Genomic DNA, 26,608 nt, shown 5'->3' with positions numbered 1-26,608 from the left:
AATTTATACTATAGGTGAAAAGGGTGTTATTTGATTGCCTTGTCAAATCTGATTTGTTGAAGTGTTGCCATGGAGAAATCACTGCAGACCCCAATGCTTTGTCATTCAAAAAATGTGCACAGCTTGAATGCCTTTTGTTCCATGATGAGTAACTTGCCTACAATAACAAACCAAACATCATGGGAACTTGGATGAAAGTAACAAAGAGTTGCTGGTGCCCTTGCATTTTTGCAAAACTCATTACCTCTAGCAGAAAAAAGAGGAGGGAAATAAGTTTATTGCATTTCTTTAAAATAATGGAATAATGTTCTGTTTTTACTTCTAGGTCATCGTTACTACAGCAATCTCAGGAGGTGCAAGATTACCACAAAAATATGGTATAGATGTTGTCGGAGAGGTTCCTCTGGGGTTAGTATTAAAGAATATAAATTACTTTCTTTTAGTTTCCTGTTGTCAAATTCTAACAGATATGTAGCACAATGCAACTGAGTCAAACACAACACCAATGCCCAGACCTGATCTGGAGATTAAAATCTGAATTAAACTCTGAATTTAGCTACTGGGAGGGAGTTGGGGAACTAGCCTCACAATTGGCAAATTCTATGCATAGGTTTTCATCTAATACTTTAAATTGTGTGATAGTTACACTGTTTGCAACTGATTTTCTAATATTCAGAGGTAGAAAATGATTCAACTTGTATTCAACCAATGCCTTTAACATAACAAAATATCTAAGGCCTTTCATGGGAGCACTATGAAGCAAAATATGACTCCAAGCCATATATTATGGCAGATAACTGAAAACTTGTTCGAAGAGATAGTTTTCAATGAGTGCCTCAAAAGAAGGAAGAAAGTTGGAGACAATGGAAGATTCAGAAGCACAGCAGTATACCAGCAGGAAGGAGGAACTTGGCCCTCCATGCCTGCATTGCTTCTTCAAACAAGTATCGTTACCAAGTACCAATCTCCTGCTTTTTGCCCCATTCTCTTGCACAATACGTCTATCCAAAAGGTTTACAGAAAGAATTTCAGAGGCTAGGGCTTAAATAGTTGAATGTCTACAGGCCAGAGTTGGATGAGTCCAGATAGCTTGAAGTAAGGTGGCCTGGAGGAGGTTAGAGAAAGAGGAAGGAGTAAAACCATAGATGGATTTGGGAACAATGGTGAGGATTTTAAGATGAAGGTTTTGCTTGTTTGGGAGCAAACTTAGGTCAGCAAGCACAAGAAAATGAGATTGGTTGCAATAAGGATGGTAGAGTTTTGGATGACCTCAGATTTGTGAAGGTTACCAATTGACTTGAACTTCATGATTTTACAATGAGTATTTAGCATGCCCATGTCGTAGATTTGATAAGATAGTATTTTTGGCTTGATACAGCAGTTTAGGAGAGAGTGAACATTGGCTAGACCTAAATGACCTGTGTAATTAACCGAGTACTATGAAGGGCACTGGGACATATTCCTGATTTACATGTCGCAGTTAATTTATGACATCAAAACCCTTAACTAGAATACAAAGGGAGTTGTAATATTGCTATCACGTTACAAAATGGTTTGCCTGGAATCTAATCTCTTTATGGTAATACTTGCTTGATTACATTAAGAATTTCCATTGGTAAGATTGAAAATATGTCCTTTGGATGCAGGATCAGATTGTAATCAACGCCAGCAGTATCTAAGAAATCCAAAACCACCCATCTGGTATTGCCAACATACTGGGAATTTTTTGGGAAAACTCAGTAAGCTGTTCAAAAGAAAATGAATCTGAGAATGTTTATGCTGAAACTCAAACCTGATCGACATCTGGGCACAAGCGCTGGGAGGTGGTGAAAATCTCCTCAGCCTGCTGTGACTGCGTGATGTTTTATTGTCCTTACTTAAGTACGGATGAAAATGCATTGAAGACAGTTCAGAAGAAGTTTACAAGACTTATACCTAGAACGAGCGGCTGGTCCTACAAGAAGGAATTGGACAGGCTGGGCCTGTTTTCACAGGAGTTTAAAAGAGTAAGGGTGATTCAGTTGGAGTTTACAAAATTCTCAATGGTGTCAACAAGGTGACCAGAGAAAGGAAGCCTCCTCTTCTGGGTGAGTCCAGAATTAGGGACACAGTATTAGAATTATGATCTTCCTGCATTTGTACCCAGATGTTGATCAGTTTTGAGTTTCAGCATATACATTCTCACATGTTGGGTGACAGAATTTCTTTTGAACAGCTGTCTGAGTTTTCCAGGAAATTCACCAGCATGTTGGCCTTTTAGGCCAGAGATTATTGTGCGACTCTGGAACTCTCTGCCTCAGAAGGCAGTGGAGAAGGGTAGTTGAATATTTTAAAGATAAGGGATTCAAAAGTTATCAGGAGTACTGTCATAGGAAGGATATTATTAAGCTGGAGAGGGTTCAAAAGAGATTTACCAACATGTTGCCGGAAATGGAGAGTTTGAGTTATAAGGAGAGGCTGGATAGGCTTGGACATTTTTCCAGTGATGCATAGGAGGATGAGAAGTGACCTTATAGAGGTTTATAAAATCATGAGGAGTATAGATAAGATGAATGGCAGGAGTCTTTAGAATGGTTTGTATGTGGGACCTTCCAGAGGAAGTGTTGGATGCAGGTATAATTACAACGTTTAAAAGACAATTAGATAAGTGCATGATAAGACATATGGACTAAGTGCAGGAAGGTCAGACTAGTATGACTTGGGATTATAGTCGGCATGGACTGGTTGGACTGAGGGTCTCTTTACGTGCTGTAAACTCTATGATATGTGGCAATACGGAATTCGGAACATAAGCAGGTTATCTCATTGTAGATCAGGGGAGGCGTGAAGGACGAAATGACCTAATTATGCCCTAATTCATGTGTTCACATGCTCTGCCTACAAAGACCCTCACTGCCAGAAACAAGTTCAGGAAATGTCAATGAAGGTCTTAGTGATAAGTAACAGCGATGTTCCTACAATTCTATTCTAATTTTAATAAAAATGGTAACCATTTTCTGTGAGAAGGTACAATGTGGTCCAAATAATAACAAGAATAAATCCTTACTTATGCAACAATTTTTCTAAGACTTTAATTCACTAATCAATGCACCAAGTAACACTACGTCAGGTTTGAACTACATGGGACAATACAATGGGGCCTGAATTTGAGGCTGTACAAGTGAGTAAATTTTGTGTGACTCAAAATTGAGCCCATTATGCTGAAAGTATGATCTGTTTTGTTCCTACCCTCTGAGGGCCCTCACCTGAAGGTATTAAATCTCTAAGGAAAATGAATTTATCAAGAATTTTCCCATTCAAAAGAGAAGCATAAAGTGAGAGATTGCAATACAAAAGATAATTTCTAGAATCTTTACAGTGTGGAATCAGGCATTCAGCCCATCAAGTCTACATTGACCCTCTGAAGATCTTTCTACTCAGACCCACCCCATCCCTGGATGGCCAGTCCACCTAACCTGCACATCTTTGTACTGTGGAGGGAAAGCAACACAGACACAGAGAGAACGTATAAGCTCCACACAGTTACCTAAGGCTGGCATTGAACGTGGGTCCCTAGCACTGTGAAGCAGCAGTGCTAACCACTGAGTCACTGTGTTATCCTTCCAGCATTATGTCTTTCCAATGTGCAACTTTATCTACTGGGTACGTGTTTTTTGGGATTCATGAAAGAATTCCCTGCAATTTAGAGTCCATCCGTTTTAATGAACAGAAGATCTGTGTGAAAACATTTCCGAATTACCACTATGCACCCATAATTTGATAATGGAATCATGATAGGCAAAAGTTGTGCATCATGCACAAAATACTCTGAGTCAGTGAAGCATCTTAAGGAAAGGGAGATTTACAGCACAGAAAAAGGCCCTTCAGTCCATCATGTCAGAGAGTCAGAGAGATATACAGCATGGAACCAGACCCTTTGGTCCAACTCGTCCATGCCGACCACATATTCCAACCTAATCCAGTCCCACTCTATTCATATACCCATCCAGATACCTTTCCACACACTCACCATCTTCTATGTGAAATATTTGCCCCTTAGGTCTCTCTTAGATCTTTCCCCTCTCACCCTAAACCTATGCCTCTAGTTCTGAACTCTCCCACCCCAGGGAAAAGACCTTGTCTATTTACCTTATCCATGCCAGTCATGATTTTATAAATCTCTATAACGTCATCCAACTGCTTCCAATGCTCCAAGGAAAACAGCCCTAGCTTATCAACCTCTCCCTATGGCTGAAATCCTCCAACCCTGGCAACATGCTTGTAAATCCTTTCTGAACCCTTTCAAATTTCACAACATTCTTCCGTCCTGTACAGCTGCAACATGACCTCTCAACTCCTGTACTCAATACTCTGACCAATTAAAGGAAAGCATACCAAACGCCTTCTTCACTATCCTATCTACCTGCAACTCCACTTTCAAGGAGCTATGAACCTGCACTCCAAGGTCTCTTTGTTTTGCAACACTCCCTCGGACTTTACCATTATGTGTATAAGTCCTGCTAAGATTTGTTTTCCCAAAATGCAACACCTCACATTTATCTAAATTAAACTCCATCTGCCACTCCTCAGGTTAGGGGCCCATCTGATCAAGATCCCGTTCTAATCTGAGGTGACCTTCTTTGCTGTCCACTACTGTGCCAGTCAAAAACAACCTTATAGGTTCTTATTCTTTTTATAAAGTACTCCCAGTCTGTGCAATGCTAAATGCAACTTCAATAACAGAAAAACATTCTGTTTTTGCATCGAAGTGAATTTGGCCTAAAAAAATCTTTAGCTCCAGGAAGGATAACTCGTTTTCAGTTATATTCTAGCAGTAATCTGGAATGAGCTAGTCCATTAGCCCTGGTTTTCAGTCACAGGTCTCTTTATTTTTGAGATCTAACCTGCATCTCAACTCCAACTGATGATAACGAGGCTTCATTGGTTTTATTAGCTGGAGCGTATCCAGAGTACAAATGTATTTTATCTTGAAAGGAATCCTGTCACATATCCTGGCAAGTCTGAGGGCAGATGGAACCATACCTTGCCTAAACGAGAAGTACTAAGTGTGGCACAGTCTGGCCTCTTAGAGTGGTGAGGTGGCTCAGTGGTTAGCACTGTTGCCTCACAGTGCCAAGAACCTGGGTTTGGTTTAAGCCTCGGGCAACTGTTTGTGTGGAGTTTGCACGTTCTCCCTTTGTTTGTGTGTCTTTCCTCTCACAGTTGAAAGCTGGACAGGTTCGGTGGATTAGCCATGGGAAATGCAGGGGTGGAGATGGGTCTGGATGTGGACTGAATAGCCTGCTTCCTAATTGTAGGAATTCTGTGATTCCTTGCCTTGTGCCCTGCACTGCAACTTGGCAATAATGACAGCCCTGACAACATTCTGTTGACTGCTTTATCTCCCAACTGATACACAAAGCTCCTGTTTATATTTTAGTTCAAATATAAAACCCAGGACCTAAGATAAGAGGAGCAGTGACATTGTTGTATTGCTATTAAACCAATGTTCTGAAGGCATGGGTTCACATCTCTCCAGGAGAGTTAGTGATCTTTAAATTGATTAAACTAGAATTGTTTTAGCTGGTCTCAGTAATTGTGACCAGGAAGCTACTGGAATTGTGCAAAAACTCTGCTTGAGGACAGAAGTCAGTTGTCCTTACTTGATCAGGTCTGCATGTGCCTCATTCCTGATGAAGGACTCTTGTCCAAAACGTAGATTCCCCTGCTCCTCAGATGCTGCCTTATCTGCTGTGCTGTTCCAGCACCACACTCTCAGCTCTGATGTCTAGCAGCTGTAGTTCTCACCTCCTCCAATATGTCTCTAGACATACAGCAATGTGGTTCACTGTTAACTACCCTGAAATGGCCCTAGTAAACCACTCAGTCAGGCTAATGCCCAAAATGTTGACTCTCCTGCCCCTTGGATGCTGCCTGACTAGCTGTGCTTTTCCAGCACCACATTTTACGATTCCAACTCTCCAGCATCTGCAGTCCTCACATTCTCCTGGTTGTATCAATTGCAGAACAAGGACTGCATTAATTCAAGAAAGGTGACTCACCATCACCTTCTCAAGAGCAAGGGAGGGGAAAACAAATCTTTCAAATGACACTTTGAGACAACGTTCAACTTTCCACATTGCTGGCCAAATGAAGAAAGTTCAGATTTTTAATGTGATTTTATTGGGATTTCTCCGAGTAATCCACTATTTCCCAATGGAATGTCTTCCCAAGTCATTCAGGCAACATTAGTAAATATTGGCATATTTTTGTCTCCAAGGCTGCCTCCTCCAGAAGCTCCTCTGGTCAATCTGTGGGGTGATATGGTTGGACCTGCGTTCTCTCTTGCCATTGTTGGATATGTCATTAATCTAGCTGTGGGAAGGACAATCTCCTCCAGACATACCTACACTGTCAATGCAAACCAGGTATGAAACTTGTCACATGTACATCAAGGATGGCCTTTGAAATATCTCCTGTAATGTTCTAACTGCAGCATTAGTAAACTATTTTATTTCAGACTATTGTCAATCACTACTGCCAATCTGTTAAGTCTTCCAGAAAATGAACATTTTGTGGCTGTGGATTTTGTAATGATAAAATCAGGGTGTATAATCTGGTATTAATCTCAAGAGCTTTCTATCATGAATGACCTCAAATACCTTCAAGAGCAACTAACCAACAATCCAAATAACCCAGTAATTCAGCTAACTGGCCAACCTTATCCCACCTCATCAGCTTGATAGATTGCCTGTTGGAGCTAGAAAATAATACATGATTGAAGAAAATATTAACCATTGTTTTCATGCTCTCATGCCAAGTGCATGATTCCTTAGCCAAGCCTGTGTCTCAGACCTTTAATTAGTCCACTTTTCCATTACACTTCCACCTTGGTACTATCATTAAATAAAGGTTCATCCTTTTACCCTTGCATTTCTTCTCCAGCTGAATAAAGTTGGAAAGGTATCTTCCTCTATTCCTTGATCCTAATTACTGAAACTATGGGCAGAACATTCAGGTCCCACTAAGGTCAGGAACAGAGGTAGACAGGGATCCATAAATACCAGCATTGGAAGGGTTGCCATTTTCCAGAAACCATACCCAGTGCTAACTATTTTGGGGTCAGTGGGCAGAGATCCAGCAAGGTTGCCTGATCTCATGAGGAAATCAGCCAGTTAGGCTGGTTAAAAGCCTTGTTAATCGTGGGTAAAGGAGACCATTTCTGAATGTCCTCAATTTCCACTACAGTGGGGGAATGGGGATGAACATTGGCCTAGACTTACCATTATTCTCTCTCACTAATGAGAGAGCAGCCAGCCCTACAGTCCTCCTTTACTTGTATGAGAACTGGATAACCAATCTCTCCTGTCAAAGGAAGGCCCAATTACAAAGGAATTTTGAACAACTTCCATCCAGTAACAACATCCAGTAAGATCTTATGGTTGGGCAGATGTCAATAGTTCTGAGACGCTCTCTGATTACAGCAGCATCTGTAATTCTATCAATATTCTATTATAGTAACATAAACTTTCATGATTCCAATCTTTCTTGCTGCTGCCATAATTTCTGCTTTTCTGTATTCCAGGAAATGTTGGCACTAGGTTTTGGTAACTTTTTTGGATCATTCTTCCGTATCCATGTTATCTGTTGTGCATTGTCGGTGACTTTGGCCATAGAAGGAGGTGGTGGAAGCTCACAGGTAAATTTACTAATTCCGTTGCTGCTATTGCTACTGAAGGTATGAATCTAACTGGCAAAGTAAAGACTGAAGAGTCTCTTGCACATATAAGCAAATCACTTCAGTTTAAATTGTGAAAACTTAACAGTTTACTTACATTGATACGTCCCTGTAGCTTATCCATTTATCACATCTGTTCCACAATGTGGGATTTCATGGTCATTTATATAATTCATGATGACAAACAAAAGTCCTTCATGGTATATGTTTCTCACCTCCTGCAGATTCAAATAGATGCTTATCCATGTCTGATAGCCAATTAGGACTACTCTCCGGACAAAATACTCCCTGAGACACAATGTGGTTTTAGACCTTCTGCAGCAATCTCCAACATGGTATTTGCTACGAGAAATATCCAATAAAAATGTCTAGAACAACACTAGGAACTCTTCACTGCAATCATCAATCTGACCAAAGTATTTGATGATGAAGCTTTGTAGAAGTCTTTCCCACTGGTTAGATATGTATCAATGACACATACGAACATCAAAGAAATTTCATTAGTAATGATTCTGAAGCACCATCTGGATTCAATGGGAGGACCATCAAACAAATCTTTGTGTCCTTCCTGAAGTCAGCCTCACAAACCTTCAGCCAAATCCACTGCAAAATCAATGTCAATGGATTGGGTCACTGAGTCAAAATGGTCAAAACTCTTCTTTGCCACCTCTGTCAGGTTTGTTTTCTCAACTCTTAAATGACTAAAGTTTCAAGGAAGGTCAAACAAGATGCATCTAAGACCCCCTGAAATTTTCCTTGAAATATGGCAGCATTGACAATAATGACTGGGAGGAACTGGCTGCCTTTCTTGCCAAATGGTGATAACTTGCCCATCAAGCTGCATCCCAGTTTGAGTCACCATATTGGATTGAAGAGGCAGAGCAGTCGCACAGAAGGAAAGAAGAGGAAGTAAATTCTGCACTCCAGATCCCAATGCTCCACAGGATGTTCTGTACCATGCACTCAAAGATCCACAGGTTGAAAATTGCCCTGTTGACTCTTTAAGAAAGACCCAGGGCAGAACAACCATGGTCCTGAGTAAATGCTATCCACAAATCAAGGAACAGTCCATGATGACCCTCATGGGGGTGAAGGGAGTGCAGAACTGAACTGGCCTCAAGACAAATCATCTAGTGAAGGAAATTTAGAATCAAGAACAGGGGTAGGTCATTCAGCACCTGTAGTTCAACTCTTTGTCCCTTTCTTTGGACATATCATATTTTTTGTTTCCTTACCTATCAAAAATCAATTGATTTCCATCTTGAAAGTTTCATTTGACAAAGGTCCACCTAGGCGCAGGTGTAACAATTTAATACTTGAACTAAACCAGTGCATCACATTTCAGTGCACTGAGTGTACTTCGCAAGCAGTTTGGCTTAGTGTTGGGACCCGGAGGAATAGGCCTGTCATTGAAGATGGAGTCTTTCCCATTCAACGTCCAGCTATCTATTGATTGCAGTACCCTGATAGGAAAGATAGATGTGTATGGATAAACAACAGGAACTATTCAATAAAAACCGTGTGGTCTTTGCCAGTTGAACGTGAAATGGATCTGCGGAGCCTGGTATCCTGTCATCAAGTCACCCTTTATTTACACATGCACAGTTCTTGACTCTAGTGCTGCCTCTTCAGAATCAGCTATCAATGTGCGGAATGTCTGACACTCCTCTTTTTATTTCTTTTAATTTTATTAAACAGTACAAACAAACAGTTAACAATGAACAGCAGTTTACAAGAAACAGCAATTTACAGGGGAAAGGAACGGCAAAGCCAGACCCAAACCACACCATACAACCAATTCACAGCGAAAAGAGGACAAACCTCAAATTCCACCTTATCATATCATAAAGGAAACAGTAGACACAATCACGTACAAACAGTCTGATAAACTGAACAATAGAGCGGTGCATATATCACACCCCAGGCAACCCAGCAAACCACCCATCCGTCACTCATCTTTTTATCTGGTAGCCCAAGGCTCCTGATTGGACAGATTAACAGCCCCAATCAGAGAACTCAGATTCTATGAGGTCCACCTGGCTGATCTCATTACAAACACAACAGAATGGCACAGTGTTATTATCCATACATAGAGGCATTTTACCCTCTCCTTTGTCAGTTTATAGCTCAGCTTGTTGGTTGTGTAGGGGTTTACAGGAAGTGAATGCTCTCTCCAAATCATGTGACAGAAACAGCTATGGGAATGTTCATATCGTGTTCATGTTAGTGGTCTAATTATTTAGACAAGTGAAAAAAGGCATAAGTTCAAATACCACTGTGGCAGCCAGACAATTTATATTTGATGATTTTTTTTTTCCAAAAAATATGAATCTCAATAATGCTGATCATGAATTGTTGCTAAAAAAAACCCACCCAGTTCATTAATGTCCTTCACTGGAGGAAATATATGCTCCATACAATGGCTGGCCTATATGTAACTCTAGACCCATGGTAACGTCTAGTTGCCTTCTGAAAAGTTCTATTAAGCCATTTGATTTCAACAAACTAGTAAAAATTCCTTCTCTAGCACCACTATAATTTTGGGATCTCCAGCTGTCCAAGAAAGCAGCTCATCATCATCTTCTCCTGAGTAATTGGGGATTGGCAATAAATGCTGGCATTACCAGCAATGTCAACATTCCATGGAAGAATAATAATGAAAGCTTGCTCAGTGTGAGTTTCTTGCTAGCTTGTTTGAAGAATCATGAACAGTGTTTCCATGTTTCTTGACAGAATACAGTTTGTCCGTTTAATTAGTTCTTATGATTTTGTTTTAATGTGATACCAGGTACTACTAGTTCAATACCTGGAGAGAACTGTATAAAATCCTCTTCAGTCACGCTCTCAGGATTGGAACACAGTTCAGTTTCTTCGTAAATTCATGTGGATTAATAGCTTTACAGCAAAACACATTAATCACTTAAGGGACACATAGGGACTTAGCCCTTACCTGATTCACAACTTTCCCAATGTTCAGATCATTAAAAGGAATCAGTGAAAAGTCAGGATTCCTGGCAAGTGGGTATGTGCCCATTTTTCCAATTGGTCATGCCTGCCTTGCAAAGTTCCTCAGCAAAAGCCAAAACCACAGACTTTTATGGAGCTTTGCCAGTGTAACACACGCAGGAATGTTTGCAAACTCAGACCAGAACACTCCAGATACTGAGTCCTGACCTGTGGTCTGAGTTGCCTATAGCACCTTGTAGGGTTAGATTCCCATTCACTCCTAAAGTCAACAAGCACAATGAGCTGTGCGTCAGAGGTGAGTACTCCCAAGTGTGTGACTTTTAGTCACAGTCATAGAGATGTACATCATGGAAACAGACCCTTCGGTCCAACCCATCCATTTCGACCAGATATCCCAACCCAATCTAGTCCCACCTGCCAGCACCCATATCCCTCCAAACCCTTCCTATTCATATATGTAATCAAATGCCCCTTAAATGTTGCAATTGTACCAGCCTCCACAACTTCCTCTGGCAGCTCATTCCATACCCGTACCACCCTCTGTGTGAAAAGGTTACCCCTTAGGTCTCTTTTATATCTTTCCCCTCTCACCCTAAACCTATGCCCTCTAGTTCTGGACTCCCCGACCCCAGGGAAAAGACTTTGCCTATTTATCCTATACATGCCCCTCATAATTTTGTAAACCTCTATAAGGTCACCCCTCAGCCTCTGATGCTTCAGGGAAAACAGCCCCAGCCTGTTCAGCCTCTCCCTCTAGCTTAAATTCTCCAACCCTGGCAACATCCTTGTAAATCTTTTCTGAACACTTTCAAGTTTCACAGCTTCTTTCCGTTAGGAAGGAGACCAGAATTGCACGCAATATTCCAACAGTGGCCTAACCAATGTCCTGTACAGCTGCAACATGACCTCCCAACTCCTATACTCAATACTCTGACCAATTAAGGAAAGCAACTTGCCTCAGAAGAAGCTGTCATATAGAAGCAAGGCTCATCAGGTGGTCAAGCTCAGAGCTTAGACCCCCAGAGGTCAGCATAGTACAGTGTAAGTGACCACCCACACCTTGATAACGGGAGCCATCGCATTGTGAGAGGAATAGAGGACTCATTGTTATTTTATTAGGGAGGAACTCTGTCCCCTCCATGCAGTAGCCCAGAATGATTTAGCTGGAGTATTCATATATTTCATTGAGGCAGCACCACTGGTGTGCTCACAAGCCACTAAATACTTGCTCACTCCTCTCTCTGATTCTCAGGATAAGCTTTTGAGTTCTTTCTGACACTTACAGCACCCCCAAATCCATTTTTATGATTTATACTGCTTTGGTATTTTTTGTCGTTAACTTCTCTCTGTTGCTGTTTCTTATGAACACATTGGTCCATTTGTTCAATGCACTGATTAAGACCTGAATTAAGTCAGTGTGTGTGTGTGTGTGTTTGCAGAAACATACTATTTCCTTTTGTGTATTCTTGGAGCTCAGATCTAATTGAGCAGTCACTCATGCCAATTTTAAAACTTGAATGTAAAAGAGACCAATTGCTGGCTTTAAGGTCATCTGTACACTGCCTGGATTTTTGGATGTCTGCTGCTGTCTGGAGCAACCCTTTGACGTAGAAATTTATTGAAATCATCACTGTTAATGAGAACATATTGCAAATATTTATCCTTGGCTGGAGGCTTTCAGATTAGACATTGTGATATGATGTGTCATCTCTTCATTCCAGTTTGCAAGTCTATGCGTAGCGATTGTGGTCTTAGTGGTACTCCTGGCTTTAGGAACATACTTGGAGCCACTTCCGAAGGTAAGAGGCTTTTCACGGAATGACACATAGCAAGAACTAACTTGCATTTCTGTGACGTATTTTATGTCTTTCCAAACTCCAAAGTGCCTCACTGCAAATTTATTACTTTTAAGGTGAAGATCACAATTGTAACATAAGGAGCTATGACTAATGTACCACAAATTTCAATGTGATACCTAATAGATCACTTGTTTTACTGGTCAAGTTGAGGAATAACCAATAAACAGGACATTGGAAAAGGTGCATTATCATCTTTCAAATAAATCCATGTCACCCTTTACTGTAACCAAAGGGGAAAACATCAATTTAGCATCTCATACAAAAGATGGCATTTCTGACACTGTAGTACTCCCTTACTGTTTGCCTCAGTTATGTATTTATGCAGAAAGAGGGCATACCTGTAACATGACATAAGTCAGGCTGTATTTTCAGGGGTACAAATATTCCACAGTGAGGCTTCCACTTACACCTTCCTGAGCTCATAGGTGAATGTGCTGCCAGTGAAATAAAACTGAAAAGACAGGTCGCCACCATCGTCTCAAGGGCAATCAGGGACACACAAAAAATGCTAGCTTTGCCAGCAGTGTCCACATCGCATGGACAAATGAAGAAAGGATAATCCTGAGCACAAGTTCAAGTTAATACTTGACATTACTGGAGGATAATTATCAGAGTGCAGATGACCCAGGTGCTAACTTGACAAGAAAAACTCAGGGTTTATTTGTACCTATGTGTGAACGGGATTTGATTATAAAAAGCTTTTTAAAAAATTCTGCAGTCACCAGCTCCGAACCTGAATTTGGTTTCTCTCTTTTTTCTGTAAACTACACCCAATAGGCTTATCTAACAGCACATAGCACTAGAACTGTCAACAATTACCAAATACTGAACAACTGAGCAGCACAGTGGCTTGGTAGTTAGCACTGCTGCCTCAAAGCACCAGCGACCCGGGCTCGATTCCTGCCTTGGGCGACTGTCTATGTGGAGTTTGCATGTTCTCCCTGTGTCTGTGTGGGTTTCCTCTGGGTGCTCTGGTTTTCTCCCACAATCCAAAGATGTGCAGGTTAGATGAATTGGCCATGCTAAATTGCCTTTAGTGTTCAGGGATGTGCATTAGTCAGGGGTAAATGTAGAGTTATAGGGTAGGGGGATGGGTTACTCTTCAGAGGGTCTGTGTGGACTTGTTGGTCCAAAGGGCCTGTTTCCACACTGTAGGGATTCTATGAACATATCTGTTATAGAGTCATACAGCATGGAAACACATACTACTACCTGCGCTTGGCACATACCCCGCTAAACCCTTCCTTTCATGAACTTATCCAATGCCTTTTAAACTGTACCTGCAACCACAACTTCCTCTGGCAGTTCATTCCATACACGAATCACTCTCTATGTAAGAAAGTTGCCCCTCATGTCTTTTTTAAATGTTTCTCCCCTCACCTTAAAAATATGTCCCCTATTTTTGAACTCCCCCACCCTAGGGAAAATACTCTTGTCAGCCATCTTATCTGTGTCCCCCATGATTTTATAACCCTCAATAAAGTCACATCTCAAAATGCTACACCGCAGTGAAAGAGTCCCAGCCTTTACAGTCTTTTTTCATATCTCTAACCCTGCATTCCCAGCATCATCCTGGTAAATCTTTTCGGAACCCTGTCCAGTTTAATAATATTCTTCCTTTAACAGGGCGACCAGAACTGGACACAGTAGTCCAGAAGGGGCCTCACCAAAGCCCTGGACAACCTCAACTTGACATCCCAACTCCTATACTTAAAGATCTGAGTAATGAAGGCAAGCGTGTTAATGCCTTCTGCCTTAGAAAAAAACCTAATTTGAAATTTAACCATTCCAAACAACATACATTTGTATATTCATTGAGGCATTGTTTGGGTTCATTGTCTTTGTTTTCTCAAGAACGGAAATAGTCTTTGAGCTACGCATGTCGCTGATGGCAGTACTGAGATCCACAAACCCTAAGGTTGTGGTTCTGCATGAGCATCTTGATGAAGCGATGATCACACTGACTCATTGGGATCACCGTGATCATTAATTTCAAAGTACCCTGGTCTGCTTTTACTATAGTGTCTCACAATCAACATCTCAAATCACTTTGCTATCATGCATACCGTGTGTGGTAGCAGTACATCTAAGCCTGCTGCCAGACTTGCTGAGTCTCTCCAACGTTCATTGTGTTTGTGTTCAAATTTCCGCGCATCTACAGTATCTTGTCTTCATTATGGCAACTATGTGAATCCGCAAGATACTCATCTTCAAACTTTGGCTGATAAAGATGATCTAGCCATCCATAGATGCACGGGGTCAATGATCAGGTCTTGATAGAGTGAGCAATGTAGTCACTGTTTGATGATCGATGAGGAGAGTGAAAGTTCAACCATTGTTGTATCAATGTTCACAAGAGTAGAGGCAGCTTTGGAATTTCCTGCTTTCCAGCAGAGTAGTTGTATTCAGTTCCTGCGGCTGATATGATGCAAAACAATAGGTCACTCATTTTCTTCAATGTAAAGTGAGAGTACAGTTCCAATTGCATTTCCTCATGTTCCTGTTGTGACACATTCCCCAGGTAGCTTTAAGTGGGTGACTGATGGAGATGCTATCTTCATCTTAGTGTGTCAAGCACTATTTGTGGAAACATTATCCATTGCCACTGTGCTTCTTTACCCAATCGCTTTTGAAAAGGCTCCATGATCTCTGCCTATTTAGGAATGAACTTATGATAAATATTGACAGCACACAGGGTCAATATTTGAAGTGTGACAGGGTCTGAAGCACTTGAACGGCTTGATATTGCTGTGCGTGTGTTTCAGTCCGGTTGTCGTCACCCAGAAAAGTCAATCTCAGATGCCACAAATGTGCATCTTTCCTCATTGAACATGTAATGTGCGAGTGAAGTGAGCACTGCTAATAACCACTGATTACTGTGTTTTGCCTTAAGCCTTCCACGGACAATAGCATCACTGAGCAGGTTAGGAATCCCCTCAGTACTGACAAAGGGAAAAATGACCTTGTGGATAGTATGAGGCGTTGAGTTTGGCGATCTGGTTAACAGCACAGAGAACAGGCAACAGATACAAAAACACCAAACAACAGTGACTAATACCTAGATTAGCCTCTGGGTAGAAGATAACATTCACAAACTCTGGAGCAATCAACCTCTTGCAGCAGGATGAACCAGATGAACCAAATGGCCTCCTTCTTCCATGTGTATCTACAGAATTTAAAGTGGATCAAAGTTTACACAAGGAAACCAGGACATAAAATAATTGGAATATTTTAAATAGACATCAGTAGCATGCAGAAAACAAGGGGTTACTCCAGTATACAGTTCAATTACCCATATTGCATTATCCATTTGGTTTTAAAAAACAGCAGCTTTTGTCATCATTCAAATGTATGAAATGTGCTTTGCTTTATTTCTAGGCTGTGCTGGGTGCATTGATAGCTGTGAACCTGAAAAACACTTTATTGCAGGTCACAGACCCCTATTACCTGTGGAAGAAAAGCAAATTGGACTGTGTAAGTGAGATTTGTTTAGTATGAGCATCAAAAATACATCATGTGTTGGTTGCAGTGTGTCAAGACATATATGGACAACATATGCTTGAATATGCAGCTCCCAGTACCCTCTTTCTAACAAGTGATTTAGAAATTCAGGTCTTTTTACATGCATTTTGAAAACTGCAACAACTGAGATACATCAAGTTCTAAAGATATCTAATTATAGTGTTCACTTACTAAGTGCACCAACAATACCCCCATCTGCATCCACTATTGCCTTCCCAGCTACCTTCCCCCCAGCCTCATCCCCCATTTATCTCTCAGCCCCTTTTCCCACCACACATTCCTAATGAAGGACTTATGCTGGAAACATCAACTCTCCTGCTCCTCGAATGCTGTCTGACCTGCTGTGCTTTTCCAGCGCCACACTTTTCAACTCCTCCCACACTGACAATACAGTACTGAACAATTCATTCCACAACCCAGGTTTGAATCCAGACCTACACAAAGTTACCTGATTATCACAACAACAACATAATGAATTGAGATCGTTTTACTAACATTGTAAAATACTCCAAGGTGTTTCAAGTTACCAGACAAAATTTGGAACGGATTTGAACAAGGGATCAATTGGGACAGGTTATCAAAGAGTTTGGTCACAGAGACAGCCTTGAAGGAAGTGAGAGAAATGGAGAGGTGGAGACAAGTAGGAAGATCTGCAGCCTGGACAGTTGAAGACACATCCATCAGGGGCGAAGCAATTAAAATTGGAGACGCAAAAGAGACCAAAATTGGAAGAGTGTGGGATTCTTGAATTGAATAATGGTGCAGAGATATGGAAACAATAAATCAGTTGTGTTATTGATTGTTACACAGCGACTCATGCGAGGAAGGTATAGACACTGGTTAGGAATATTATCAGCCTGAACAGTGGTGCCTTTCAAAGCTGAATAGCTAACTGTCAGCAGCTACCATAAGTGAAAAAGAGAAACACGGTGAGGTGGACAAGGGCAGCTACAACTCGTTGAACTGAACACGAAGCATGAGTAAGCAGCTTCTCAAGGGAAAGTTGGACAGGAGCACAGAAAAACAATGTGGGAGAGGCAAATAGTTGTGGTAAGGCAACTGTGGTAGGGATAAAGCTTTGGAAAACTCAGAAGCCCACATGAAAGTGCAGGAGGTATGTAACTGCATCAAAAATTCTAAGCAGTTGCTTAGGTCACTCTCACTGGTTTCCAGATTCTTCATTTCAAAGTGCTGTTAAGCAACAGGAAACAGGAGCAGGAGAAGGTCATCTGGTCCTTCAAACCTGCTCTGCCATTCAGTATGATTATGGTGATCATCTAATTCAGGACCTTGTTGCAGCTTTCTCCCCATATTCTTCGATCCCTTCAACCCAACAAACTAAATCTAACTCTTTGCTGAAAATATTCAATCACTTTCTGTGGCACGGACTTCCACAAGCTCACCACTCTCTAAGTGAAGAAACTTGTCAACTACCCCACCCTCCTCATCCCCGTTCTAACTACCCCACCCTCCTCATCCCCGTTCTAACTACCCCAGCCTCCTCATCCCCGTTCTAACTACCCCACCCTCCTCATCCCCATTCTAACTACCCCAGCCTCCTCATCCCCGTTCTAACCACCTCACCCTCCTCATCCCTGTTCTAACTACCCCTCCTCCTCATCCCTGTTCTAACTACTTCAACCTCCTCATCCCCATTCTAACCACTTCACCCTCCTCATCCCCGTTCTAACCACCTCACCCTCCTCATCCCTGTTCTAACTACCCCACCCTCTTCATCCCTGTTCTAACTACCCCATCCTCCTCATCCCCGTTCTAACTACCCCATCCTCCTCATCCCTGTTCTAACTACCCTCCTCATCCCCGTTCTAACCACCTCACCCTCCTCATCCCCGTTCTAACTACCCCATCCTCTTCATCCCTGTTCTAACTACCCACCCCCCTCATCCCCATTCTAACTACCTCACGCTCCTCATCCCAGTTCTAACTACCTCACCCTCCTCATCCCCAATCCAACCACTCCACCCTCCACATCCCTGTTCTAACTACCCCACCCAACTCATCCCCATTCTAACTACTCCACCCTCTACATCTCTTTTCTAACCTCCTCATCCTCCTCATCCCCATTCTATCTATTGCACCCTCCTCATCCCCATTCGAACTACCCAGGCTTTCCCTGTATTCTTAGGGATGTGTTCCCTAGTTCTGTTGACAGAGTTAAAATATTCATTTTTTTTCTGTGGTGACCATTTGCTTCTTTCCTCATCACATGATCTCTCTTTACCCCCTCAGTGTGTGTGGATAGTGAGTTTCCTGTCAGCATTTCTGCTCGGTTTGCCCTATGGAGTGGCTGTTGGAGTTGGATTCTCAGCATTGGTTGTCGTCTTCCAGACACAGTTGTAAGTACCTTCCCTTCAGCGCTGCTGTACAATGCAATCAGGAAAGCACACTCTGGTCTGAATCTCACAATGAAAGTCTTGGACATCTGAAGCAAATACATGTACAAATGTAAGATGTGTAGTTGCTGTGGGAGCCAAATGTTGTTGCGCTCTTTTAAACACTTTGATTGTTTTGGGGTGGCATGGTGATCCAATGGTTGGTACTGCTGCCTCACCTGGGTTCAATTCCAGCCTCGGGTGACTGTCTGTGTCTCCCTGAGACTGTATGGGGTTTCTTCCACGTGCTCCAGTTTCCTCCCACAGTCCAAAGATATGCAGGTTAGATCGATTGGCCGTGGAAAATGCAGGGTAACGGGGATGGGGTGGGTCTGGATGGAATGCTCTTTGGAGGAGTGGTGTGGACTTGATGGGCTGAATGGCCTCCTTCCACATTGCAGGGATTCTATTCTATCATGAAATGGGAATTTTGAAGTATTCAAGTTATTCATACCACATTCGTCATTTTTCCTGAGTGCCTACTCTTATTTTTTATGTTCTTAACCAGAAATGACTGCTGGAAACATCTGGCTTTACTGCTTGGTAATTAGCCATGGTGTATGAGGGATCATTTGCCCTAGTAGAGAGAAAGAGAGAGGTGGTTACGCAATTTGAGGGACACTACTTCATATCAAACAGGGCCCAAAGCTAGACAGCAGCTCTTCAAAAGCTGCTACAGCTAATAACGATTGATCCTACACCATTCTGTTATTCTATATTGCACGCTGTCAATATCCTAGGGATTGCCATTTATCAGGAACTGAACTGGCTCAGCCATACAAATGCTAAGCTACAAGTGCAGGTCAAAGTCTAGGGATTTAGCTCCTGCCTTTCCATCATCTACAAGGCACAAGTCAGGAGTGTGATAGAACACAGGACAAAACAGCTGACCTCTCGGGCATATCGTTCACTATCTTTAATATTCCCTTCATCACTGGCACACAGCAGTGTGTATCATCAACAAGATGCACTGCGGAAATCTACCAAGACTCCTCCAATTGAACCTTCTAAACCCAAATCTCTACCATCTAGAAGGACAAGGGCAGTGGATACATGGGAACAGCTCAATCTGCAAGTTTCTCTTCGAGCCACACAGCATCTATCGTCATTCCATCACTGTTGCTGGATCAAATTCCTAAATCCCTTCCTGATAGCACTGTGAGTGTCCCTACACTCAAAGGACTGCAAAGGTCCAAGAAGGCAGCTCACCACCTCCTTTTCCCGGGCAATTGGGAATGGGAAACACATATTGGACCAGCCAGCGACACTCAAATTCGATAACCAGCCGAACTATCTCGTCATCTCAAGTTCATCCCTCCATAGGTAGTAAAACACATGGAGAAAGAGCTGGAAAGTTAGCTGGATATTTGAAAGGACTTGGTTCTCTAGTCAAATACTGTTTAGATGGCTAATGCAAGAGGACCCCTTTTAGGTTTAGCCTGTCAGTGAAATTATCAGCAGGCCCCTTTAGTTCATCCTGAGAAAGAGAATTGAGCACAAAGCAGATAGGATCATCAATGAGAAATTATTTCCTCTGGTTACTGAATCCAGACAAACAGCAGCAACAATTATGCTCATAGCGTCAATAACTTTAATATTAAATGTCCCAGAGTGCTACACAGGAAACGTTAGAAAACAAAATACCACACTGGGCCACTTAAGGAGAGATTAGATCAAATAATCAAAAGTTTTTTTCAAAGATATGGGCTTTGAAGAGTGCATAAATGGAGGAAAGTGACATAGAACGTGGAAGAGATGTAGGGAAGGAATTCCAGAGTTTGTAGCTGTGACACTTAAGGCATGGTTGACAATACTGAAACAATAAGGTCAGGAAATCAGGAATGGCAGAGTCAAAATCAGAGGTCAGAATGTTGGATGGGAAGAAATGACATTGATAGAGAACGGCAAGCTCACGGAGGGCATTCAAAAGAACGATGAGAGTCTCATGTAACTGAGCAAGCGCAGGGCTGATGATAGGCTCGAGTACAAGAGTTTTGGATGGCCTCCAGTGAGAGAATAGAGACCAGGCAGGAGAAGATTGGAATAGTCAAGGCCTGAGGTAACAAAGGCATGAATGAGGATTTCATCAGCAGATGAGATGGGACAGGTGTGTTCCTGAGATAGAAACTGGAAATCTGAGTGATGGCGCTGATGTGAGATTGGAAGCTCATTCCAGAGGCCTTCAGGGGCAACCTTAACATTAAAGACCATTCAGGGGTAAGATCAAGAAGCACTTTCTCAGATAAGAGGTAGTGAGAACTTGGAAGACACTCCTTTAAAACATATTTTTGAGGCTGGGAGTTGAATTGTAAATCTCAAAGCCATGATTCTTTTCTTTTAATAAAACCAAGTTGAATTATTTGCTGCCGATGTTTCCAATTAAAAGAGTAGTTAACAAGCACTGCCCATGAAAGGCAGTGTAACAAGAACTGAAAGGAAACATCGGGGAAGAGGAAGGGGATTAAATTAGAAGGGGGAAATAATACACTCCAACCTCTGCAGTGCCAACACCTATTGTCTAACAAAACTATTTAAATGGGAGCTAAGAGGCAACTTTTTCACATAAAGAGTGGCGTGTGTATGGAATGAGCTGCCCAGGAGATCATTTATTGTATCTGTTGCTCCTGATGCAGTCTCCTCTACATTAGGGAGACTGGACACCTTCTTGTAGAGCGCTTTAGGGAACATCTCTAGGACACACGCACCAATCAACCCCACCACCTTGAATCCCAACATTTCAACTCCCCCTCCCACTCTGCCAAGGACATGCAGGTCCTGGGCCTCCTCCACCCCCACTCTCTCACCATCCAACGACTGGAGGAAGAACGCCTCATCTTCTGCCTCAGAACACTTCAACCCCAGGGCATTAATGTGGACTTCACCAGTTTCCATATTTCCCCTCCCCCACCTTACCCCTGTTCCAACCTTCCAGCTCCACACCATCCTCATTACCTGTCCTACCTGCCAATCTTCCTTCCCACCTATCCACTCTACCCTCCCCCAACCTATCACTTTCATCCCAACCCCCCTCCCATTTATCTCTCCACCCTGGAGGCTCTCTGTCTTCATTCCTGATTAACAGTTTTTGCCCAAAACGTCGATTCTCCTGCTCCTCAGATGCTGCCTCACCTGCTGTGCTTTTCCAGTACCACTCTAATCTAGACTCTGGTTTCCAATATTTTCAGTACTCACTTTTGCCTAGGGAAGGTGGTGGAGGCTGGTAAAATTGCAATATTTAAAAGGCATCTGGATGGGTATATGAATAGGAAGGATTTAGAGGGATATGGACCAAGTGCTGGCAAATGGGACTAGATTAAGTTACGATATCTGGTCGGCATGGACAAGTTGGACCGAAGGGTCTGTTTCCGTGCTGTACATCTCTATGACTCTATGACTTTTGACATGGAGCCAAACTAGGTACTTAAATGAAGATACACAGCAGCCGTAAGCTGGTTGAATTGAAGATCAGTTCTGAAGCCTGTATAATCATCCAGCCCCTATGTTCTTAATTACCCATGCATCACCATGGTCAAATGAAAATAAACACAACTACTCCACTCATATCCTTAAGCAAATGACCTCGGGCAACATTACACACAACCTTCCACCTCCAATTTCAACTCCACACCAGCACCAACATCGTTGTCCTTTAACTGCCCTTCTGGCAACCTATTCAGTTGTCCCAAATCGCCAATGCAGCACCTAAAGAAGGGAACCCACCACTGGCTTCTCTGAGCAACTAGCAACACCAGTCTTTCCTGGAATTCTCAAGGAAGAACAATGGTCAACTTTAAAGTTAGTGGAGGATAATCATACAGATGACCCCCACTGGGAATCAACCAAATGTCCTGAGTTTGCACTATGACCTCAATTGGGTTGGGATATATTGGAAACTGAAGACAGATTCTTCTATATTCATCAACGTGCTTAAAAACTGAATAATCTGTGCTGGAATCAAGTACTATGAAAAGAAATGAAATTAGATTACTTACAGCATGGATACAGGCCCTTCGGCCCAACAAGTCCACACTGACCCACCCCCATTCCCCCACACTACGGGCAATTTAGCATGGCCAATTCACCTAACCTGCACATTTTTGGATTGTGGGAGGAAACCGGAGCACCCGGAGGAAACCCACACTGACATGGAGCGAATGTGCAAACTCCACACAGTCAGTCACCTGAGACAGGAATTGAACCCTGGTCTCTAGCACTGTGAGGCAGCAGTGCTAACCACTGTGCCTCCGTGCCATCCACTTAGGTAATGCCCTACAGAAGCAAACACCACACAAGGTTTACATTTGAATCAGTTCCCTCTGGATCTGGGTTCTTCTGAATTTTCCTTCATTCTTTTCAATAGCTGATCTGGTGATTTTTCTTAACTTCACAAAAATAAAGCTTTTCATAACTTCTGTTTTTGCATGAAATGAATACTTCAGAAATCAAAGTAAAATGAAGAGTGTAAAACAGGTGCTTTTATTTTTAAAGCAGTCTCAAAGGCAATATCAGAATAATTAAACGTTTGTCTCAGTTCCCTGACCTCATCTGAAGTTTTAAAACTTCCTCTTTGTTTACTTAATCCTTCTGGTGACCTGTGGGATCAAGAAACTATTTCTTCAAAAGTTTGCATCTTTAAAATAAAATACAAAGTAATGGCAACCAGGCAACAAGCTGAAAAAATATCAGCTTGATCCGAGAACTCATACATTTTGTTTTCATTGGCTTTGGAAAGCAACCTCAGCTAACTTGTTGGTCTCAGAAAACTACTAAACAGCCAGACTATTCCACACCATCCTAAGATTTGTTGAGACTTGGTAAGAAAGGATATTTTGGCAAACAACAGATAATTAGCAAAGAAACCAGAAGGAAAGTTAGAAGATTTGTTTGCTCCCTTAACCCAGAGAGGTGTCACTTTCCTAAATGGGAGTTGGTTTGCTCAATGGCTGCAATGCAGGGTGATGCTAACAGTGTGGGTTCAATTCCCGCCCCAGGTGAGGATACCAAGAAGGTTTCTCCTTCTCAACCTCTCCCCTCCCCTGAGGTGGGGTGATCCACTAACAATTATCTATCACACACACACACACACACCACAGTGGTTAGCTCTGCTGCCTCACAGCCCCAGAGACCCGGGTTCAATTCCCATCTCAGGCGACTGTCTGTGTGGTGTTTGCACGTTCTCCTCGTGTCTTTGTGGGTTTCCTCCGGGTGCTCTGGTTTCCTCCCACAGTCCAAAGATGTGCAGGTTAGGTGAATTGGCCATGCTAAATTGCCCATAGTGTGAGGTAAGGGGGTAAATGTAGGGGTATAGGTGGATTGCGCTTCGGTGGATTGGTGTGGACTTGTTGGGCCGAAGGGCCTGTTTCCACACTGTAAGTAATCTAATCACACACACACACACACACACACACACACACACACACACACACACAATGGTAGGTCTGATAGAACTAAAGGAGGTGATTGAGATTCCATAGTAATTTCAAAAGGATATTGGAAATGTATCTGAAATAAAATTGCAGGACTATGGAGAGAGTGGGACTAATTTGAGATCTCTTCCAAAGAGCTGACAGACATAATTGGGCCAAGTGGCTTCAGGATGATTTTGAAATGAGAATCTGGTGACTTTTGTTTTGTGTGGAATTCTAATGTCCTTTTATCTTTAGAATTCTTCTGCTAGAGAGGAAAACAATGTTCAACGTGAAGAAACAAAAGGAAATAGCAAAGGGACCGTGTGGCCAGGATCTGGGCTCTTATTTCTTTCTAATCAGACTCCTAACTGCTTCCCTCATGATTCCACAGATGCAACTAATTCCTTCATGCAACCCTCCAATGGTGTTACAGGCAGTGAAAAGTAACTTACTGGTTGAAAGCTATTTTGCTGCATTATAAAATCTCAGCAGGAAGATTACATTGCTTGCAACCTTAACCTCGTTTCTTTTAACTTTGCTCCAGTTTTGTTTCCCTGCAGAAGTACTTGAAGGAATGTGTCATGCATAGCAGGGTGGGGAACTGTGTGGTATATGGCAAAAACAATGTACTTAACCTTACCTGCGGAAAAATACTGGAGGGAGCTGGACCATGTGAAGAAAAAATGTTGGGGGGAGTTGTGGCACACAGTGAAAACAAATTCTGGGGGGAGCTGTACCACATGGCATCACAAATGCAGGGGGATGCTGTACCATGTATCGGAAAAGTTCTGGGGGTGTACTGTACCATACACAGGGAACATACTAGGGAGAACTGTGCTATAGATAGAGGAAAAGTGCTGGGGAGCTTCTGTACTGAGAGGAACAGCACAATGTAGTAGAAAAATACAATGGGGAGTGGTACCATAAATAGGAAAAGTACTGAGGGGAACTGTGTTATATTGTAGAAAAATAGCGGAGGGAACTGTACCATGTTAACGGGAAACGTTCCAAGGGCAACCGTACCATATAAATATTAGGGAATGCTGTGTGACAAATACAAAAATATATTTCAGAGAAATACAGGGGGATCTGTACCATGTGGGGTAAATCTGTGATGGACAGGTAAAACACTGGCGAGAATTGCACCGTCCATAGGAATCTTCTGAGTGAATGGTGTCATGTGCAGCAAAAGCAGTGACTGGGAAAAGCATGTTCCTGCGGAAACATTATTGGGAGATCTGTGTCATTTCGAGTAGCAGTGATGGAGCCTGCTGCCGTGGAATGGATGAGTCAGGAATATTGACTGGCATCATAGAGGAACCTGCTCAATTAACTTTTCCACCGGAGACAGGAACAGTTGCTGTGTTTACTCTTGAACAAGGTGTCCACCCTTCCCCTCCCCCCCCAGCTCCCTGTTTACAGGACTGGTTAAATCATTGGACCAATATTCCATATCTGAGCTTTTTTTTCATTCAGGGAATGTGGGCTTCACTGGCTCAGCTGGTAGTTATTACCCAGCCCTAATTACCCTTGAGCAATACAGATAATTCAGGGAACATGAGTTCATATCCTACTGTGCAGCTTAAGATTTTTTACATTCATTTTCCATGGACCAGTTGAATTTTTTAAAAATTCAGTAGTTTTACAACCACACGAATGAACCACAGCTATTTTATTCCTATAATGTCTTTAAATTTAAAGAAAACTCCTGAATGAGTAGGGGCCAGACATTCTTATCCAGTCTGGTCTACACATGACTTCAGTCTCAATCCAACCCAATGGAGTCTTTGCTCTAATATAGCCTTGCAGTCCACTAAATTACATCAAACAATGCACGGACTGCAGTAGCTCAAAACGATGGCTCACCATCACCAGCCTTGCTATGACGCCTGCACCATGCAAAATCAATTTAAACTCACATAGACTGAAATTCAATAGGAATTTTCAACAGCCTATATCCTATATCATTTGATCAGGGTGAAATCTGAACTTTTCACAGCCAATAAAATACCTTTTGAACGTGGTGACTGCTGCACTTAGGAATCGTGACAACAAATTTGCATACCAGAAGTTTCTACTGACAGCAATGTGATAACAGCCAGATGATCTTTATTTGTGATATTGGTTGAGGAATAAATATTGACCTGAAAAACTCTCCTGCTCTTCATTGACATAGTGCCATGGGATCATTTACATCTTCCTGATCAGGCAGATGGAAACTCAGTTTAAATTATCAACCAAAAGACAGCACATTCAACAGAAGCGAATTCCCTCAATACTGCACTGTTCACCTTAACACATGCATCCTAACCCGAGAGTGAGACTTGCACCAGAACCTTGTGACTCAGAGGCTAGAGTGGACAAAACAGTACAGACATTAGCTGCTATGTTGCCTATGTTACAGTAATAGTTATGTTTTAAAAGTACTTTATTGGTTGTAAAGTACATTGGAAATGTTCCCTAAAGTTGTTTAAACATAAGCCCTTTTGACTTACAAGCATGAGACTTATTATAGAGAAACATGATTGATGTATTTGGGCCTGGGACAAGAATGTTGTTCCTGTTAATGTAAATGTTACAGAAGTTGAAACACTCTCCTGCTAATGCATTTCTCTCTGTTCCTCTCTCCCCAGTCGGAATGGCCATCTCGTGGCACAGATAGGAGCCAGTGACATTTACAGAAATCCCAAGGTCTATGACAAGGTAAGGATGTTAATCAAAGCAACAGGCAAGAATTATTTA

General features: G+C 42.2%; 1 protein-coding gene across 1 annotated transcript in view; it reads left to right on the top strand.

Annotated features, from left to right (window-relative positions):
* Positions 1-26,608, top strand: part of LOC132828351 (solute carrier family 26 member 9-like) — a 108,207-nt gene that overhangs the window by 47,085 nt on the left and 34,514 nt on the right. The window contains exons 8-14 of the mRNA XM_060845379.1: positions 326-408; positions 6,260-6,407; positions 7,565-7,678; positions 12,406-12,483; positions 15,922-16,017; positions 18,316-18,422; positions 26,500-26,569. Of these exons, the coding sequence (XP_060701362.1) occupies positions 326-408; positions 6,260-6,407; positions 7,565-7,678; positions 12,406-12,483; positions 15,922-16,017; positions 18,316-18,422; positions 26,500-26,569 (696 nt within the window). The remainder of the gene's footprint in view (positions 1-325; positions 409-6,259; positions 6,408-7,564; positions 7,679-12,405; positions 12,484-15,921; positions 16,018-18,315; positions 18,423-26,499; positions 26,570-26,608) is intronic.

This window comes from Hemiscyllium ocellatum, chromosome 26 (assembly GCF_020745735.1).
Source record: "Hemiscyllium ocellatum isolate sHemOce1 chromosome 26, sHemOce1.pat.X.cur, whole genome shotgun sequence".
Taxonomy (NCBI): Eukaryota; Metazoa; Chordata; class Chondrichthyes; order Orectolobiformes; family Hemiscylliidae; genus Hemiscyllium; species Hemiscyllium ocellatum.
This window is presented reverse-complemented; position numbering and strand designations above follow the sequence as displayed.